Source organism: Carassius gibelio, chromosome A1, assembly GCF_023724105.1.
Source record: "Carassius gibelio isolate Cgi1373 ecotype wild population from Czech Republic chromosome A1, carGib1.2-hapl.c, whole genome shotgun sequence".
Lineage (NCBI taxonomy): Eukaryota > Metazoa > Chordata > Actinopteri > Cypriniformes > Cyprinidae > Carassius > Carassius gibelio.
Genome location: NC_068371.1, coordinates 32,485,634 through 32,507,500, shown reverse-complemented (window position 1 = coordinate 32,507,500; position 21,867 = coordinate 32,485,634). Strand labels below are relative to the sequence as shown.

Genomic DNA, 21,867 nt, shown 5'->3' with positions numbered 1-21,867 from the left:
TATGGTGTTAGTTGGTATTATTTATTAAAGTGACAGCCTGAGACCCAGCTGAATATAAATCACATAATTCGAGAAAAAAAAAAAAAACTATCTTTGTCACACAAACATCAAGATTCAGTGTAAAAATCTCAACAATGGTGACATGCTTCATGCAGCAATGTATTCTGGGTACATCATGCAAAACTCATACATGGCACCCAGAATGCATTGCATGAAGCATGTCACAATTTTTGAGATTCATACAGTAATTCTTGAGCTCTCTGTGTAGCTAATCATTCTGGGTTACAAAGAGGCTCATGAAAAAACTAATTTAAAAAGAATAGACACAAATATATTTGATATAATCTGCTGGATTTGCATTTTTTTTTTTCAAACAGAAATGATTTTGCGGTGCAACACATTTGCTATAGTAACTAATGGTAAATTAATAGCAAAGACTAGTCTCCAGATAAAACCAGTTGATCAGATCATTACATGATGAAATTTTTAACATCAGCAAGTAACCCACATCACCTGATGATGTTTTTAAATGCTCTCCTTTTTCACCGTAACAATTATAGTTACAGCAGTTAAACAAAAAGTAACATTGAAAAGAGTCACGCTGCCTATGTACTGATCACCATAATGGTGACGTCAAACTAAACTATTATTTTCAATAAACCATCAACACCTCTGTTAATCTGTATAAGAACTCTTTTATATTTATGACAGAAATAGTCAATCTTGTTTATAATAAGTGAAATTGGTAATACTGTTTTTGGAGTTATTTACGCTGGAGTTTGACATCAAACAAAGGTTGGGTTTTCACTTTCACCCAACTTTTACTTCTGAGCCCCATCGAGTGTGATGGGAAGCTTTATAAGAATGTTAGAGGATAATGTTGTAACAATGTTATCAATACACATTTCTAGAATGTTTTTGGAGAATGTTATCCTACCTTTTAAAAGAACATTCTGGGAACTAAAATAAAACGTGCTGCTGAAAACATTCCCAGAACATGAAACATGTGTAGCTGGGTATCAGCCTGAGTCTGGTGTGTGTGTGAAGACGCCGCAGTGATCTGAAGTGAAGTAAACGGCTGGTCTAGACACAAACAGATCTCCAGTGAATATTAGGAGCTGAGTGTGAGCCCTGCATTCTTACTTGATGTTGTCAAACCGGCTGGAGTCTGGCTTCAGGACCGTGGAGTGTCGCAGCATCCGGTGCATGGTGATGACCAACACTGCCAGGTTCAGCTGCACACCAGAGGTCAAAGGTCAGAAGAGAGCAGAAAACACCCAGAAGACCTCCCTCTATCCTCTTACAAATAAAGGTATTCTGCATTTGAATCCAATTGTATGTAAACTTGTCATGTGATTTGAAAGTCTGGTCAAATAATGAGTCACTCATACTGGAAATAGTTGAGCACATTGCATTCTGGGATACGCTACAGTACTCAAAGTGTGTTCTGCTTGTATGGACTTTAAATAATAGCTGCATACACTATTTTCTTAAAATAAAACATTATTATTAGTTTTTAAATCAAAATATTATTAAAAATGTAATGTGCATACATGTGTAAATATGAATTTTAAACAGCTTAATTACACACAGAAAGAGAGAGAGAGAGACTAAGAGAAAGGTGATGTATTTGCAGTGGATGCATTGATTTCTGAACCAGTTCATTAAAGTGACTCTGACCAGGATAATGAAGGAGGCGGGGCCAATAAACGTCCAGATGAAGTAGTTATCCACCCTCAGCCAGCACCTACACAACACACGAGAGAGAGATCACACACACACACACACACACACACACACACACTGATGTCTGTCCAGACGCGAGAGACACACTCACACTCTGGGTCCTCCGTAGCTCCGGTAGTCGATGGCCGTGGATATGGCCACCACCAGCGACGGGAAGCCGTACGCAGAGAGGTAGTAGTACTTACGACGAGACGTCTCGCTCTCAAACACCTCCACCATCAGCACATACAGCTGCACCGTCTCCATGCAGAGCCAGCAGAACACGGACAGCAGGAAGAAGTGCAGCAGAGCGGCCAGGACCGGACACACCACCTGCACACACACACACACACACACACACTCGTGATGTGGTCTGGTTTACTCTGGTGTGGTCTGGTCCTGGTGGACTCACGGTATAGTGTGTCTTGTCCATGCCGATGAGGAAGAGGAGCTGTGAGATGAAGAGCGTGAGGCACAGGTTCTTGTGGATGGTGGTGCGGTCGCTCTGAAGGCCTCGCAGGCAGCAGAAGGTGGAGATGCACAGAGCCAGACACACCAGAGAGATCACCATCCCCACCCACGTGATGACGAACAGGATCAGATCCTGAACGCCGCCGGGATACTGGAACCAGAGAGAGCCACAGAGCGTGAACGACGGACGCGTGCGGCGCGTGAAGGGTTAAAGCTGTGTGTGTGTGAGACTCACGGCGGGCTGCTGGTGCGTCATGAGCACGGCGAAGTTGGTGAGGTGCGAGCAGGCGCAGGTGGTGTGTGTGTTGTTGCTGTGCAGACGTCTGCAGCCCTGTGATGACCACTGACCCGTCATCGAGCGCTCCGAGTAATTCCAGAACGAACAGTTGGGATCGAAGTGATTCTGCAGCTGCCAACACAACAACACACAGAGACGCGGGAGCATGAGGATGTGTTTGGTGTGTCTGCAGCACTGGAGCTTCAGAAACTGACGATCACGTTCTCCAGACACAATATCTGAGTCACATGATCAATGACACTCATTTGATGCCACATTATTACTGTGAAATGATAAATTGCGTATATTAAATATTATAATATAATTATTTTTGTGTCATAATTGTTCATCGTTTTTCATTTTTTTAAAGGCCTAAATCTCTCTCATTACTTCCACATTTTATTTCTTTTGTTGTATGTGCTTTCTTTAAACTGACTGAAGTTTATATCTTCTTCTTAAAACATAAAAAAATAATTATACACTTTTTAAAATTACTTTTGTGAAATTTTAAAATTTCATTTTTTGTGCTTTTTCTAATGTACACTACAATTTGGGTTTGGTAGTAAAACATATATATATATATATGTTTACAGTATACTATATTTTCCTAAAAATTCAATCAAAAAAATATTTTATCACATTAGTAATATTTACAATAACTGTTTTCTATGTGAATATCTGTGAAACTGTCATTGATTTCTGTGATGTGCAGCTGTATTTTCTGTATTTCCATCATTACTCACTCAACATCAGTCTGATTTACTGAACTGCTGCTCAATAAACATTTGTGATTATCATCAATGTTGAACACAGTGGTGCTGAACGATATTTCTGTGGAAACTGATGCATTTTCTTTTTCGGGATTCAAAGATCATAGAAATATAGAAAGTTCAAAAGAACAGCATTTAGTTGTAATAGAAATCTTTTCTAACATTACTGGAGTCTCTACCGTCACTTTTGATCAGGTCCGTGATGAATAGAGGTATTCATTTCTCAAAAGCGTTACTTTTGAACAGTGATGTATTTTGTTAGATAAATGTTTTTTTGATTCTACATTTTATATACAGTTTATCTCCAAACCGCAGCTCGAGTATGAAACAACTGAAGCAGTGTGTGTGTCTGTGTGTGTGTGTGTGTGTGTAGGTGTGTGTGTGTGTGTGTGTGAGTGCTGCAGTGTGTGTGTGTCTCTCTGTGTGTGTGTGTGTGTGTGTGTTTGTGTGAGTGCTGCAGTGTGTGTGTGTGTGTGCTGCAGTGTGTGTGTCTCTGTGTGTGTGTGTGTGTAGGTGTGTGTGCGTGTGTGTGTGAGTGTAGGTGTGTGTGTGAGTGTAGGTGTGTGTGCGTGTGTGTGTGCTGCAGTGTGTGTGTGTGTGTGTTTGTGTGAGTGCTGCAGTGTGTGTGTGTGCTGCAGTGTGTGTGTGAGCGCTGCAGTGTGTCTGTGTGTGTGTGTGTGTGTGTTTGTGTCTGCTGCAGTGTGTGTGTGTGAGTGCTGCAGTGTGTCTGTGTGTGTGTGTGTGCTGCAGTGTGTGTGTGTGTGTTTGTGTCTGCTGCAGTGTGTCTGTGTGTGTGTGTGTTTTTGTGTGCTGCAGTGTGTGTGTGTGTGTGTGAGTGCTGCAGTGTGTCTGTGTGTGTGTGTGTGTGTGTGTGTGTGTGTGTGAGCGCTGCAGTGTGTGTCAGTCAGCACCTGCAGGTGTCTCAGAGTGAACTCCACAGGTTTGGTCAGGAACACGCGGCTGGACTCTTTGTTCATGGAGGCAGAGATGATGTGTGAGTTGACGGCCAGACCGTGTCCCCCCGTCTCACCGTGTGTCCTCACCGTGGCGTTCTGAGTGGAGAGGAACGAGCCCAGGTTCTTATAGAGCGTGAACACCACCTTCACCTGACCTGATGGACACACACACACACACACACACACACACACCTTCAGCTGCGATCGATACGCCCGATCCCACACAGCTCATCACACACACACGTGTCACCACGGCAACAGCCACAGGAGACGGTGACCATGGTGACTGTTGCCAGGGCAAAGCTGAGTCTGCATACGTGTGGCGCTGAGAAACCTAATAAAGAGTGTGAGCGTCCGAGAACGACTGAGACAGACAGACGTAGAGAGAGAGAGAGAGAGAGAGAGAGTGAGGTAGAGAGAGCGATAGAGAGAGAGACAGAGAAAGAGAGAGAGAGAGAGAGAGACTGACCGTTGCGGCTGTACTGTTTAATGGTGGATGCTGACACCTGGATGGTGCTGTCGCTGTCATACGAGTTTGGGAAGGACAGATCCTTCAGCTCCATCTCTGTGTTGAGCACATACACCTCCAGATCTGCAGAGGTTGTAATATCAGGTTCATTATTCTGATGGGACACTTTAGACAGCTGTTAAATAACTCTGCAACTACATCAACTAGCGGTCATTTCTGCTACTGTAAATATATGTATTTTAATACAGTATATGTCAGCTTACTCTACCAGACTAGATTCATCCATTCTTGGGCACACTAATACTCTAATGAGAGTTAGTTGGCATGTAGTTACAAAGTTGCTTATAGTTGATTGATTAAGGGGACCATCAAAATAAAATAAAATAATCATATAAAACATTGATTTTTTTTTTTTCAGTTAGAGTCTCACATCAATTAATTAACATTAGCTGCAAAGGAAACACTCGAATAATACTCAACATCTAACCAGTCACAAGCTGTAGAAGATAATGCACAGATCTTAAACAATGTCCATTATACTGTACAGGAAGTAGCTTTAATATGGTGTTCATTGTGTGTTATAAATAATCATACTCTTAAACTTTAACCACATATACGTAAGTATTATGATGTATCATAATTGTTGTTATGATTATTCATGAGATTATATAACATATTATAAGGTATTTTATAATGCATTACGCATTCATTATAATGCCTTAAGGATACCCTTATAATGTATTATAAATAGGGGCTTCATAGAAAGTGTACCAAAAAATATTTGTACATATACATATGAACTCTACATACATAGAAAACAGCAATAATATTTCTCAGATTTAACTGTACTTTTGGTCAAATAAATGCAGCCCTGGTGAGCAGAAGAAATGTTTCCCCAGCCTCTGGACGTTTGTGTACATGAAGAAGCATGAGTCGTACCGATGTTTGGTGCGCGGTCGCTGAAGTGACCCCCGTACAGGTTGTTGGCCAGTAGAAATGCTGCTTTCTCCATGACGTCCAGCAGCATGGTGGCAGTGTGAGACTGTTCTGTGGAGTTCATGTCCTGCCACGACTCCAGCGCCTCCAACCGCAGCAGATTATCCACTGTCTGCACCACCGCCTGACACACACACACACGCACACACACAGACACACAGGTGAGCAGCGTACACAGAGACACGAAGGTTTACACAAACAGGTGCTGTGTGATTACCTGAATAAACGCTCGACAAGTCCGTTCTCTCTTCTGAAGCTGAAAGACAGGAACAAACTGTTTATCTCATGCCGGTTTATGTGTGTGTGTGTGTGTGTGTGTGTGTGTCCGTGTGTGTGTGTATGTGTGTGTGTGTGTGTGTCGGTGTGTGTGTGTATGTGTGTGTGTGTGTGTGTGTGTGTGTGTGTCTGTGTGTCTCTGTGTGTGTCCGTGTGTGTGTATGTGTGTGTGTGTGTGTGTGTGTGTGTGTGTGTGTGTGTGCGTGCGTGTGTGTGTGTTTGTGTGTCTGTGTGTCTGTGTGTGTGTGCGTGTGTGTGTGTGTGTGCGTGCGTGCGTGTGTGTGTGTGTGTGCGTGTGTGTGTGTGTGTGTGTGTATGTGTGTGTGTGTGTACAACACCTTGTTGTAGTTGCGTGTGGCCGACTCCTTGTTTCCGGGTCGCAGTGCCTGCAGCTGTGAGTCCAGAATGTCCAGCAGCTGCTCCATCAGACGCACAGAGGAAGTGACATCACCGGCATAGACCCGCCCCCGTGTGTGATTGACAAGTACAGCAGCGATATGTGCTGCATTCTCTTCACTCTTTATCTACAGAAACAAGAGAGACACATCAAATATCTATTCATCTATCTATCTATCTATCTATCTATATATCTATCTGCATCCGTTTATCCTTCTGATAACCTCTGACCTTCGACTGACCTTTTGAGCGACCTGGTTGACCCAGGGGGAGGTGCAGTTGCTGAGGTCGGGACCTCTGGGGTTCCACACCATCTCATCCGCCATACACTGATATGACGCGATACCTGGATGATGGACAGAGAGCAGGAGAAATGAGTAAGACAGAAACAAATCCTGCCAAACAATCAGAATCAGGCGATGCCGTAGGAAAAGGAACAGATAAGACGGATTCCTGTAGAAATAATCAAAACATCCCAAAACAAAACATGAAGAAAAAAACTTTGGAAAGACTAGTGTGAAGCTGTGAAGAAACATCTGACCTCATAACAACACACGTCAGTGGAAAGCACCACAAACAGGAACATCACGTTCAGAAAACATCCTGATTCATAATATGCACAAATTAAAAATTTCTTAATTTCTCAAACTCAATTTTCTCAACATCAAAATGTTAGGTAAGACACAGAATGGTCATTATTTCATTTAGGTTTGTTAATCATTTTCTGTAATTAAAAAATGTCAGTGGTCCTGCAGTGTAACAAATGGATTTTTATAAGTCAACATTTTCATGTGATCTCTCAATGAATTTGAGTTTATGAAAACTGCATGTGTAATAATAATAATGGAATTAGAAAATGGCATTTAGATTAGTTGTAGATGAAGCTTTCCTCTGCAGGAGAGTGTGGCATTAAAGCTAGCATTAGCATGTGACCTTCCAGTGCCTCTGTGTAATCTGTATGATCAAGTCTAAACACTGATGGTAATGACTGTTAGAATCACTACTTGCCTCTAATAATAAATCTAAATAGGTATAAAAACTGATTTTGTAACTTGGGGATTTTGTACAAATGATTATGAAAATCAGAAGGCATCAAACGCCTCATGACTGTCCAGAGGCAAGTTCACCAAGAGTGCAGCAGTGTGCAAGAATATATTCTACAAACCCATACACCAGAGACACGATACTAGAATAAAAAGAGGTCATCAAATTTAAAATAAAACTACTTAAGTGCATTACACAGAGGAAAATAATGGGAAAGCTACAAACACGAGGCAGCTGAAACACACACTCTGAATAGTTTGTTTTGGTACTGACTCATATGTAGTGTGACCTCACACATGAAACCCCCAGAAACACCATCTAACACAAACAGACAAGTACTGACCGAGGGATCCTTTGGGACATGGCCTCTCCACCGTTTCTCCTCGATGAGTCGGGGGCCACTGGACCCCGCGGGTCACACGGCCCTCACACATGGATGTGCGTGGCCCCTGTGGTCGGCGGGGAGGCCTGATGGTCACCGGGACCGTGGCTGTGATGGGTCGCCCCCCAGGAGCCCTATTTATAGCCCCAACTGGATGGAAGGTCACGGACGGAATGGAGGTGGGACTGAAGCCCATTGACACAGTGGTGGAGAGCGCCCTCAGAGGAGTGGTGGAGAGAAGAGGCGTGGAGAGAGGGTCTGAGAGGAGATACACGCATAAATGTACAGAGAGATTAAACACAGCAAATAGAGACTTTAGCATAAATGTGATTGGAGTCATAAAAATTTGTTCCTGTATTTTTGAATAAACATAGTGTTTCGGAATACAAAAGTTTCCTGCTTTTTAAAATTCTTAAACCGTGCTCAAATTTGCAATCTAAAGTCACAAAATTGACTGAAGATCAAATGATCTCAACTGCTTCACTGATTTTTTTTTTAATGAGAAAAGGATGAGACTTGGAAGAGATCTCAGCCACATCTTAAACTAGGCTCACATACGCCAATATTTGAAATGTAAAGTCAGAGATTTCAAAATGTTTATCATAATATATAATAATATAATTAGCATTTGATCGTGGTTGTATCTCTCTATTAGTGCTATTGGATCTTAGTGCTGCATTCAAAACTATTGACCACAACATTCTCTTGAATAGACTAGAAAACTTTGCTGGCATTAATGGAAGTGCATTAGCATGGTTCAAATTGTACTTGTCTGACCGCCATCAATTCATTGCAGAGAATGAAGATGTATCATATAGATCACAAGTGAAGAATGGAGTACCTCAAGGCTCAGTACTAGGACCGTTACTTTTTGAGCTTTACATGTTATCCTTGGGAGATATAATCAGGAAGCACAGTGTTACCTTTCACTTTTATACTGATGATAGAACCAGGAAGTATGACCATATTAGCCCGGTTCTGTCAACACTGCACTGGCTCCCTATCAAACATCGTAGAGATTTTAAAACCTTGATTATTACTTATAAAGCCCTGAATGCTTTAGCATCTCACTATTTGAACAAGCTTTTGTTACATTATAATCCTCTACGTCTGCTATGTTCTCAAAACTCAGGCAATTTGATAATACCTAGAATATCAAAATCAACTGCGGGCGGCAGATCCTTTTCCTATTTGGCGCCTAAACTCTGGAATAACCTACCTAACATTGTTCGGGAGGCAGACACACTCTTGCAGTTTAAATGTAGATTAAAGACCCATCTTTTCAACCTGGCTTACACATAACGTGCTAATATGATTCTAATATCCAAATCCGTTAAAGGATTTTTAGGCTGCATTAATTAGGTAAACCAGAACCAGGAACACTTCCCATAACACCCTATGTACTTGCTACATCATTAGAAGAATGGCATCTACGCTAATATTTGTCTGTTTCTCTCTTACTCCGAGGTCACCGTAGCCACCAGATCCAGTCTGTATCCAGATCAGAGGGTCACTGCAGTCACCCGGATCCAGTACGTATCAAGACCAGATGGTGGATCAGCACCAGGACAACTAGAGCCCCAGATCCACAGTCAAGACCACATGCTTCAGCAAACCACCATCATGCCTGTTCTCCTAAAAAAAGTATCCTGACTGAATGAATACCGCCCTGTAGCACTGACATCAGTCATCGTGAAGTGCTTCGAACACATCTGCTCCTCTCTTCCTGACACCTTGGACCCATTGCAATTTGCTTACCGTTCTAACAGATTCACTGATGACGCCATTGCAATGGCCATACACTCTGCACTAGAACACTTGGAGGGAAGAGACACCTATGTGCGGATGCTGTTCCTTGATTACAGCTCTGCATTTAACAGCATCTTCCCTACCAAACTTATAGCCAAACTGAAAAATCTGGGTCTTAACAGTCACTTATTTAACTGGGTCCTGGACTTCCTGACCGGCAGACCCCACGTGGTCAGAATTGGCAATCACACATCTTCCTCACTCACACTCATATCTCCAACATCATTCTCAAATTTGCTGACGATACAACTATCCTAGGACTTATCACTAATGGATATGAGACATTCTTCAGAGAGGAGGTTAATGTACTCACATGGTGTGCTGACAACAATCTCTCTCTAAATGTCAGCAAGACCAAGGAGATGATCGTAGACTACAAGAAATCACAGAGAGAGGGTCACGTACTATCTACAGAGATAGTAGAGACAGTTAAGAGCTACAAGTTCCTTGGCATTCACATCTCTGAAGATCTTTCCTGGAGCCTCCACTCAGAGACCATAGTGAGAACAGCCCGTCAGGGTCTCTACTTCCTGTGGAGACTGAAGAGGTTTGGCATCTCTTCTAACATCATGTCAAACTTCTACCGCTGCACTATAGAGAGCATTCTGACCAGCTGCATCACTGTATGGTACAGAAACTGCTCTTCAGCGAGTGGTGAGAACAGCAGAGCTCATCATTGGACATAAACTCCCAGCCTTACAGGACATCTATCAGACTCGCTGCTTGAGAAAGGCTCGCAGCATCATCAAAGACCGCACTAACCCTGCTTACAGTTTTTCTCAGTCGCTTTGGTGCATTGCTCGAATCATCCTTACTATTTGTCAAGAAGTATGTGGATTTCTCAAAACAATTTCTACAAACAGCACCATAAAACAGATAACCAGCAAAGGCCTGTAACTTACTCAAAATCTTTAGTTCATTTTTCAAAAGTAAGTATTCGTGTCAATGAAGATAACGGTGGCATCAGAATGAAAAGTCCTCGTGTCATTGTTCACAAACAAAATGTCAAAATGCTTAGTCGTGTTGTTAATATAACAGTGTCCTTTGTTAGTTTTACCTGATGTAAAGTATGGCAACATTTTGGATGACAGTTATTTTATTGAACAGTATGCCATATGCTTATGTATGCCATATATACATTTCAAAAGTATACATTTACACATTACTGTATGTGGGATATTGACTGAAAGAGACTGGATAGAATTCCCAGTTACACTTTTACTATTGGTCTGACCAAAAAAAAAAAAAAAAAAACTGTGTTGTCCTCTGTTTATACAGTATAAAGCTTTCCAACTGAAGATTCATGAGATGAACCTTTGAGCTATTTCAGAGAAATGGTTTATAATTGGTTGATCATCTACATTCTCTTCATTAGTTAAGATTCATTTGCACAATTCATGTCAAATTTACAAAAAGTCTTATACTGCAAGTAGTATTTTCAGTGTCAGTCGCTAAATGGTGTGATCTTATGCTGCACTAACCAAGTGATCACAACAATGAATGAAATGAAATGAATGAAATAGACAAATCATTGTAATTTAGGAGTAGAATCATATTGGTGTTTGAATCATGCTTGCGATCTTTAGTGATCTATTAAATTAAATTGCTTTGTCATGTTGGTGGTGATGCCTCTCGTGCAACATGTTTAGCTATCACAGATATTATACTTAGCTTTGTTGGATTTGTATCGCAAATGTAGCCAAATGTTGGGGTACTTAGACTGAATAGGAATAGGAACTGATAGGTGGAATCAAAATTTTCATTTGACAACAAGTATTCAATTCCTGACCTTAACTCTTTTCCCATCAGCATTTTTTTAAAATCTGCCAGCCACTACCAGTGATTTCGATGATTTTCCCTCAAATTTGATGGCCTCCAGTATATTTTGCTGTATGAATATTTGAATATGCAATACACCAAATTAAAGATCATAGCCTCTACATTTAAACAAACAATATATATATATATATATATATATATATATATATATATATATATATATATATATATATATATATATTCATTCTTTATATGAATATAGATAAGTTTAATACAAATTGCATAATTTTGAGCAAAAATGTGAGAAAATCTACCTTTTTATCAAAAACTACATCTGGATAATATTCAGTATGATTATCAAAGCATAAATCCATTAAATCGCTTCCATTAACACCTCAAAAGCTTGCTTCAACATATACCACTGACTGGGTAAATATTTTACTCTGTTACATTATGCCGAGTTCATTTATATATTGTCTATTGCTGATAATTGCATTATTTTTCATATGCATCTGTTTTCATAATAGATCGCTAGTTTCTCCATCTTGTACACGTGTTTTTGTTCGGGAGGTTTTATACTTGTGCAGAAGATGTGTAATAGCGCCCCCAAGTGTGTAACAAACAAAAAGCCATAAAAACTTGTCAATGGCGGGGAAGTGTTTTCTTTTAAAAGATGAGATAACTCATCAATGGTGGGGAAAGAGTCAAGTATCGGATTCTGGAATCGGAATTGTTTTTCGATTCCCAACCCTAACTCTCCTGAGAAATGAAAGAGCAACATCTGAGTCATTACAATGTTCACCTGTGGTGGGCTGTGGCGGGCTGAACTCCAGCGGGTACCGCAGGACGATGTAGTTGTTCCAGACGTACAGCTGGTTGTCTCTGGGGTTGTAGCTGATGGAGGAGATGTGCTGGTATGGGTTAGGGAACGGGATTCTCACCGGTTCCTCGCGGTTATGTCGTGTGTCGTAGGCGTACAGGATCAGGTCTCCGCCCACCTCACTGTCATCATCCTGGTACACGGAACGGACGGCATACAAGATGCCACATGCCACGAACGCGTCCGATGCCATGCGCTTCTCAAAGCTTGTCTGCCACGTCCCTTCAAACCTTAGTGTGTATGGGTTCACCTAAGATACAAGCCAATGTTATTATTACGGAAAGACAAGACATAAACAGGAAGTTTATTTTAAAATGAGTTCTCACCTGGCTAACAACGAGGCGTCCGCTGTTAGCTTCAGTGGCATATATGACCCAAAGCCCATGTTCGTCCACAGCTAGGTCGATGTCGGATTTCCCGCCCCAGCGGTACGGCGATGTGTCATGATAGTTGGCGGTTGCAATAATAGCTTCGCCGCTCTTGATGCGAGTCCGCAGGTCGTATTTCACAATGTTGCGTGTGCGTTCCTTGTTATAGAACACAGCCCCATCATACACGACGAAACCAGTGCCGTCCACTCGACTCGGCAACCTGTAGGTCACACAGAAACGTTATTATAACACTCATTCAATGCTCAACTTGTAACGCACTAATAAACGTATAAACACAGACTCACTTATAGGTGGTGGTGACTCTGTTTTGGATGTAGTCGTCCCAGGAAGCGTATTCGTACAGCATATCTGTGCGATAGGGCGTCCACGGCATCACGTAGAGCCTATCGCCTGCTTGCAGTGGGTCTTTACACCACGCCCCCGACTGATGCTCCGCCTCCCGCACAGAACTGGGCTCCAACACTCGCATTAATGTTCCAGGACAAACGAAAACTAGAGACGGAGAAAGAGAAAGTGATAGACATGAGCAGGAGTAGGATAGATCTAGTGAACAGATCTATTGTACAAACACATACACACACACACACTCTCTCTCTCTCACACACACACACACATACATGATTGATGCCTGTGTGTGTGAGAAAGAGTGATTTCATTCTAAAAAGATGAAAATACAATGCCATCATAAGAGTGTGTGCAAGCGAAGATAGGTAGAAAGACAAAGACAGACAGACAGATAGACAGATAGATAGATAGATAGATAGATAGATAGATAGATAGACAGACAGACAGACAGACAGACAGACAGACAGACAGATAGATAGATAGATAGATAGATAGATAGATAGATAGATAGATAGATAGATAGTTTGTTTGCTGTCATAAACTGATTTACTGCTACATTTCAGATTGTGTTAGAGTTTTTGAGGTAGAGTCATGAAAGAGGGGGCGGGGCTACAGGAACCTTTGGAGCCAATGAGATGCGGGTTAATTCACACAGAGGACAGGGATTGGCTGGTAGAACTGTCAATCAATTCACACCACACACTCGGGAGGACAAACTCTTCAGGAACACGGCATGTGCACACAGTTACTAAAAGAGAAGGAGGAGTTTTCTTTAAAAACGCTAAATAAATGACAACAGGTCGGTCCTGAGGGAAGCAAAGGGATGAACAGAGACATGTGTCATTTAGATCTGAGGATAAATTAGCTTTGAACAGCAAGCAAATCAAGAGGGAGAGTGTAAAACGTGTGTGCTTGTGTGAAAGAGAGAGAGAGAGAGAGAGAGAGAGAGAGAGAGAGAGAAGAGAGAGAAAAGAGAGAGAGGAGCTTCGTCCTGGTGTTTGTAAGGTGTGTGTACAAGAGAAGTTGGAAAATAAAGGAGCTGCATCAAACTAGAGCACATCACAAGGGCCAGGGAGAAGAGAGAGAGAGAGAGAGAGAGACAAGACAGGAGATAGAAACTGTGGCTTTAACATGGTCTTTACCTTTTTGGTCCACTTCTATTCAAGCGTTGAAATAGAGAAGGGGAGAGAGGTATAAATAAAGAGAGAGAGTGAGAGAAAGAGAGAGAGTGAAAGACAGACAGAAGGTGCACAGAAGAGAAAAAAAGATACATTTCAGTTCAACAGCAGAGTCTTCCGTTTCTTTTCAAGCTTAAAGGTCAAGTGAAATTTATTAGACATGAGACAGAACAAGAAACACATTAGGGAGAAAGACAAAAGAGAGGAGAGATGAAAATATTGCAACAGAGAGCGAGAGGTAGAGCGAGAGAGAGAGAGAGACAGAGAGAGAGACAGAGAGAGAGAGAGAGACAGAGAGAGACAGAGCGAGAGAGAGAGAGAGAGAGTGATGTATGGTAGGGTAAGGGACAGGGACTAGCTAGGCCTCGATTAAACACCACCAATCGCTGGTGTGATGGATTTAATGATCTGAATGTAGGTTAGGTGTTCGTCTATCTGCCCTCGATCACTCTGTCCACTCTCCATCCCTCCACCCGCCCCCCCCCACCCAAACAAACCCACACGTTCAGCACGGCCGCTGCGGGAAACAGGAGATTATTAGAGACAGACGCATTCACACCACAGCCGGAAATGACACACTCATCAACTAAATGAAATGAATTTGCTTCCCTCATTCCTTCAGGAACGTGATCAAACATGCATTAAATGTGTCGACGCAGTGGTGTCATGAGAGCTGCTGTTGTGCATCGCTCCTGAATAAACCGCGTTCATTACCGCTGCGTGTCAGGAACTGTGTGTCCTCCATCAGGCAGGCCAGCTAATGAATGTGCTGTAATTGAACACTGCGTGCTTTTATTATGTTGTCTCCATTTTAAAAACCACTAATGGTCCATGAAAGGCACTGATGGTCGAGCTATTTTCTGAATTCATTTCGCTGCATATTATTGTGCACAGTTATTTATGTTTGTTTAATTAGTTTTTGTTATCTAATTAATTTATTTAGTTTTCAATATTTCTTAGTTTTAGTGCAGTAATATTAAGTTTTAGTTCTAGTAATTTCACGTTAACTTTAACTCAAGTTTAGTTTAGTGATTTTGTAAATTTATCTCACTTAATTTTACTTTGTTTCACTTGTTTTACTGCTTTTAGTTTCAGCTTGAGTTAACAATAATAGCACAACAACAGCCTCTAGCTCTGAATATATTCACAACATATTATAACATATATATAACCTCTAGTATTTTACAGCTTAACTAAAGCATGTGCATGACCAAATAAGTTTCATTCATGTGTGCTAAATTTCCAGTGTGGAGAAAGTCATGTGCTGAAACTGTTTGTCAGCTGAGCTTGTGTTAGCGTTAGCGTTAGCATTAGCTGTCGGAGTGAATAGGACTTTATATGAGAGAGAATATCCAACACAAACACACACGGTTTCCTCCAGAGGCTCAGCAGCGCCACAAACAGTCTGGTCCCTTCAGACCAAACACACACACATCCTGTATAAAGGCAGAAATGAAAGCGTCAGTGTGCAGCGCTCAGCAAACCCACTGTGCATGAGGAACCTAAAAAATTACATCTGTAATTTCACAACAGCAATCAGACTTTCATCACGGTTTATTGTGATCTGCAGTTCAGCTGCAGTGAGGAACGAGCAGCGTCTCATGATGCACTGCGAACACAAGAAGAGAATCAATGGATGAGCAAACCCAGAGGAGAGAGACTCCAGCGCCGCCCTGCAGGAGGACACAGAAAACACACCCAGCCCAACAGCACAAGCCCACCGGAGGAGTGGAGAGAGGAGCGACGGAGGGAGGAAGAACAGAAGAGCCTGCTTTATACTTTCATACTCTTCAGTAGAGCAGGTGCGCATGTGCCACTGAGAACTACTGCAGTAACACAGCATATGTTCACTGTGACCGTTGCATAGACAAATTACCTTATAAACAAAGAAGATTTTTTACGTAAAAAATCTGTCAAGACATTCTTTATGTAAAATCAAAGCATTTTTGTGAAATGTAAGGTGTGTTTAAATGTAATTGCAGGAAATACAGTTATTTTAAGGTAAAGGAGATGAAGTGGTCTCCAAACGGTCATTTAGATGATTTTCACTTCAGATTGGCAAAAATAATGCCACTGGGTTATTGTTTCACAGCGGCATGAAACGACAGTATAAACAAGGCTTGAGAGAAGAGAAGAGAAGAGGAGAGAACAGGAGAGAATGAAGAATGGAAAAAATGTAAAATGTCAAAAACAATTTGTGTGTGTGTGTGTGTTTGTATGTTATTAGGGTTATTATAGATAACTATAATAAACCAAAAATAAACCAAATCCATAAAAAATGGTGGTAGAAGTATCAAAATAACTGCAATTAAACTAATTTAAATTAATTAATAAAAAATAATAAAAACCATACGTAAATGTTAAAAAAATAATGATACAATGACAAAAATCATGACAAAATTACCAAAACTAAAAGTAACTAAATTAAATAGTAAAAAAAAAAGTTTTTGTTACTTAAAAAATATATGTGTGTGAGAGAGAGTGTGTAGTGTGTGTGTGTGTGTGTGAGTGTGTGTTACTCACTGTAAGGGACACACTCATACTGGATCTCCAGGTATTTGTAAGTGCCAGGACAGGGGTCAGGAAACACATCTGCCCCAGCGACGACCACACACTGGGTTCTGTTATTACACCTGAAACACACACACACACGTTTGTTTTTGTGTAAAGTGTGTTCATCCCATAGGTGTAATGGTTTTTATTCTGTACAAACTGTATATTCTATGTCCCTTCACCAACCCTACACCTAACCCTAACCCTCACAGGAAACTTTGTGCATTTTTACCTTCTCAAAAAAACTCATTCTGTATGATTTATAAGTGTTTTGAAAAATGGGGACATGGGTTATGTCCTCATAAGAACCCTCTCCTTGTAATACCTGTGTCATACCCATGTCATTATACAGAGTTGTGTCCTGATATGACACACACACACACACACACACACACACACACACACACACACACATGATCATCAGTAGTGTTGTCTGGCACTGCTCCACAGCCACACAGAGGAGAAGAGTCCCCAGAGACAGCAGACTGATGATGATGAGAAGCTCTGAGAGACACTTCAGACTGAGATCTGCTCATCTCTCTCTCTCTCTCTGTCTCCCTCTTTCTCTCTCTCTCTCTCTGTGGGAATGGACAGAGTGAAGCCACATTGATTTGTTCTTCTAGGAAGCAGCAGCAGCTCAAACACTGGGGAGACACGCCGACGCCAGAACACTCAAACACACACATAATCTCATTCACACACACACACACCAGCACATATCACATACTTACAGTGTCTTCATATAAAGCTAATCGTTTTGACTAACACATTATTTTCACTTATAGTAAAAATCATTTTATGAAATGAGAGCATCCTCACATTACCCCAAAGACAGACTGTCTCAGATTTAGCTCACTTCTGGACACAGTTTTGTCCCAAATCATATTTATATTTCTCATTTCATGGGACCTTTTGAGTCTCAAATACTGAGAAACTACATGAAACCCCATTTTAGAGCAACATAATCCCTCCAAACACACACACACACCCATATGTATATATGAATGCTCTTCCTACAGTGATTGACAGCTGACACAATCTGAATCTGAACGTGATCTGCACCTGTGTGACATGATCTTGAACGCGTCTGGCTGGTAGCACTGCACGTTCTCCATCTGGAAGGGGTCGGCGTCACAGATCTTGTCGTCGGTGCGGCCGTAGTTGGCCGTCTCGATCATGATGACATCACTTCCTGGGCAGCGCAGCTCGATGGGGTAGCCCTCACACGCCAGCTCTCTCCTCATCAGACCGAAGGGCATGGCCGCTCGACTCAGAGCTGACGATCACAGACACACAGCGTCACCGCCGGCTCCTCTCTGGGGTCCGGACCCGGTGTTTCAGGGTGCAGGACTCACCTTGTTCAGATGGGGCGATGTTGCTCAGCAGCACAGGACACACCCACAGTAACCAGGGTGACAGCGCCATGGTAACCACAGAGGAACGGACCAGATGAAAGGGGCGGGACAGTCTCCTGAAACAACAGATGAACCTGCAGAGACAGAATATAACTTGATATAATGAAGTAACTCCTCGACTGATGGGTTCAGGTTAGTACTTCACATTCATATTTAGCTCCTCATTTATATTCACACGAGAGGACAATGCATCTTAACTGCAGTGAAGTAGGTCAGTGCTCACACTAATATAAGCGCTGTGTTTATTGATCATCAGGCTGGAATACTGTGACAGATACTGTGGAAATACACTCACTATAATATACACTCAATCCTCGTATATCCAGGTTTATGGGTGGATATATCTGGAAAATATAATCCTGAATGCATACCAGTGTATCACTTCATCAATCCACTCCTTCTTCTCACATCATAAAATCATTTAGACTCAAATCAATAGTTTATGTCCATGTCTTATTCATTCATTCACTAAGCAGCCGTATAATAAGTGGCTCCGCTTCACATCAGACTCCTGATCAATGTCTAGCAATGCAAGACGATATATTAGCAATGATTTCAGAAGAGAAATGGAGAAAATGTTTGTGCTAATAATTCAACCATAGTATGTCAAATGCATTCTTTAGATCAGTATCCACATATCATATAATATCTACAAGATAAATGTGATATTACAAATTATACGTGCAAAAACTGAAGCGAATACAGTCAGTGCTAGTCAGATTGTAAAAAAGACACATATTGCTATAACGCTAAGTAACATTTGACATCAAAAATCTGGGTGTTATATTAGACAGCTATATATCTTTTGAAAATCATATTCCCAATGTTACAAAAACTGCATTCTTCCATCTTAGAAACATTGCCAAGCTACGAAACATGTTATCTGTTTCTGATGCAGAAAAGCTAGTTCATGCATTCATGACCTCTAGACTGGACTATTGTAATGCACTTCTAGGTGGTTGTCCTGCTTCGTCAATAAACAAGCTACAGGTCGTCCAAAATGCAGCAGCTAGAGTCCTTACGAGGTCAAGAAAATATGATCATATTACCCCAATTTTACAGTCTCTGCACTAGCTACCTATTAAGTTCCGTATCAGTTACAAATTATCATTACTTACCTATAAGGCCCTAAATGGTTTAGCTCCAGCGTACCTAACTAGCCTTCTACCACGTTACAACCCATCACGCACCCTAAGGTCACAAAACGCTGGACTTTTGGTCGTTCCTAGGATAGCAAAGTCCACTAAAGGAGGTAGAGCTTTCTCACATTTGGCTCCCAAACTCTGGAATAGCCTTCCTGATAATGTTCGGGGTTCAGACACACTCTCTCTCTTTAAATCTAGATTAAAAACACATCTCTTTCGCCAAGCATTCAGATAATGTATCTTTTAAATTGTGAGTGTAGTTGCATCTGATCAAAGGTGCTTTTTTATTCTTTAGCTTGGGTTAAACTAATTTTACTTTGTTGAATCAGCAGCTATGCTAATGATGTCTCTATTTTATTCACATCCCGTGGTAACTAGGATTTACACAAGCTCCAGTCTGGATCCAGAACACCTGAGAAGAGATGATGCTGACCCTCAGAGGACCTCAGATGATGCTAGTCAAAGCTTTTTCTGAAAAAATCCTGTCATACGTGCACAAACTGAGGTTTGTAATGATTTTTATCGTAAAAAGCAATAAACAAATAAACTTGAATTGAATTCAATCTTATAACTCATATATAATCACTAGATAAATATAATAAATATAATAGCAATAACACACACTTCCTCATCTATCAAAATTGTGAAATTGCATAGACTTTCAATATATGTTATATACATAGTTCTATGTAAATACTACAAGCTCAACAAAACACTAACAGAAACCTTTCTCCATTTTTACTCTATATATTTATGTGCACACACACACACACACATATACTGTTTTGGGTATTCTCAAAAGCAGACTTAGTCAGATTTAGCTCAGATCTGGTAAAACACACACACATTCATACTGACTGATTCTGAACAAATTAAGAGGAGACATATTTAGATCCTCACTGGCTTATGGAAATCAGAAACATGATACAGACTAAATAAAGTTGGCTACATACAAACCGCACACACACACACACACACACACACACACACACACAGAGCCCTGTATGATTGATCAGTCTAGACACAAGCGTCACACAGACGCCATCCTCTCCCTCTGACACAGAGCACAGACGGCTGAAGATCAGCCAATCACCAGCCTGTGTGCTGAAACACCTCCACAGCACACTACTGCACATTATAACTACACATAAAGTGTACATTTCACAAAGAATTACAAAGAAATGGAAAGTAAGACATTTAATTCAACACTGCATTTTTGAAGTAGAAATACTGAAATAGTATTTTCTTCAGACGTATCACAGGCATCGATCACATGACACACCTGTCACCCACGTGAAAGTGTGAAACTTATCATCAGACAACTCCATCTGTGTGTCTCACGAGCCACTGTTTGTCCTGCATCAGTCTCACTGTGACCCTCATGATCACACACACACACACACACTGGCACACACGCACGCACGCACACGCACACACACGGGCGCACACACGCACGCACGCACACACACACACACGGGCGCACACACGCACGCACGCACACACACACACACGGGCGCACACACACACACGGGCGCACACACACACACACACACACACACTGGCACACACACACGCACACACACACACACGCACACACACGGGCGCACACACACACACACACACACACACACACTGGCACACACACACGCACGCACACACACACGGGCGCACACACACACACACACACACACACACTGGCACACACGCACGCACGCACGCACACACGGGCGCACACACGCACGCACGCACACACACGCACGCACGCACACGCACGGGCGCACACACACACACACACACACACTGGCACACACACACGCACGCACACACACACGCACACACACGGGCGCACACACACACACACACACACACACACACACACTGGCACACACACACGCACGCACACACACACGGGCGCACACACACACACACACACACTGGCACACACGCACGCACGCACACACACACGGGCGCACACACGCACGCACGCACACACACGGGCGCACACACACACACACACACACACACACTGGATCCCTAATGACTCAGTGACTTGCGCAAATAACACCTTCTACTTTAGTACCAGCCAAACACTAGAGACTGACTCACCCTCACACACACACACACACACACACACAAAAGAGAAAAACACAGGATTAATTATTAAAAACAATTATGAAAAATAACATTTGTGGTCGACATTATCAGTGCAGATTTATTTTAGAATCAATGAGGTACTAATGTAGTTTTTATAAATATTTTTCATCGGTTTTATTTCTATATTATCCTTTTACTATTTGGTTCAGTTTAATATATTCACATTACATTTATCATCCATCGACCAGCATCTTACATTTGGAATTAAAATTGCATACACTCATGCCTTAAATAATTGTCATTATCACTCTCCGAATAAAAGTTAAACTAATTAGTGCAAGTCACGCAGAGAAAAACTAATCATATCTTCTCTGCCCAAGGTTTATCCTCCAGCAGAAAACATCTGAATAGGTTTAATCGATATCAGTAAAAATGGAAGATGACTGTGTATGAACAGTATATCTGAAAACATTCATGAGACCCAAATGTTATTCTTTGACTATAAAAGATGAATT

At 41.6% G+C, this 21,867-nt stretch overlaps 1 protein-coding gene across 3 annotated transcripts in view; it reads right to left on the bottom strand.

The window, feature by feature from the left end:
* LOC128020284 (adhesion G protein-coupled receptor L1-like) overlaps positions 1-21,867 on the bottom strand; it is a 31,843-nt gene that overhangs the window by 5,733 nt on the left and 4,243 nt on the right. For all 3 annotated transcript variants that reach the window (XM_052607151.1, XM_052607191.1, XM_052607201.1), the window contains exons 2-19: positions 18,054-18,187; positions 17,761-17,974; positions 16,669-16,778; positions 12,907-13,114; positions 12,557-12,821; positions 12,153-12,480; positions 7,724-8,020; positions 6,579-6,682; positions 6,279-6,464; positions 5,882-5,920; positions 5,608-5,788; positions 4,669-4,791; positions 4,155-4,354; positions 2,432-2,605; positions 2,138-2,347; positions 1,838-2,058; positions 1,681-1,747; positions 1,144-1,235 (exon numbers count right to left, since the gene is read on the bottom strand). In XM_052607151.1, the coding sequence (XP_052463111.1) occupies positions 1,144-1,235; positions 1,681-1,747; positions 1,838-2,058; positions 2,138-2,347; positions 2,432-2,605; positions 4,155-4,354; positions 4,669-4,791; positions 5,608-5,788; positions 5,882-5,920; positions 6,279-6,464; positions 6,579-6,682; positions 7,724-8,020; positions 12,153-12,480; positions 12,557-12,821; positions 12,907-13,114; positions 16,669-16,778; positions 17,761-17,974; positions 18,054-18,123 (3,089 nt within the window). In that variant the 5' untranslated portion in view covers positions 18,124-18,187. The remainder of the gene's footprint in view (positions 1-1,143; positions 1,236-1,680; positions 1,748-1,837; positions 2,059-2,137; positions 2,348-2,431; positions 2,606-4,154; positions 4,355-4,668; positions 4,792-5,607; positions 5,789-5,881; positions 5,921-6,278; positions 6,465-6,578; positions 6,683-7,723; positions 8,021-12,152; positions 12,481-12,556; positions 12,822-12,906; positions 13,115-16,668; positions 16,779-17,760; positions 17,975-18,053; positions 18,188-21,867) is intronic.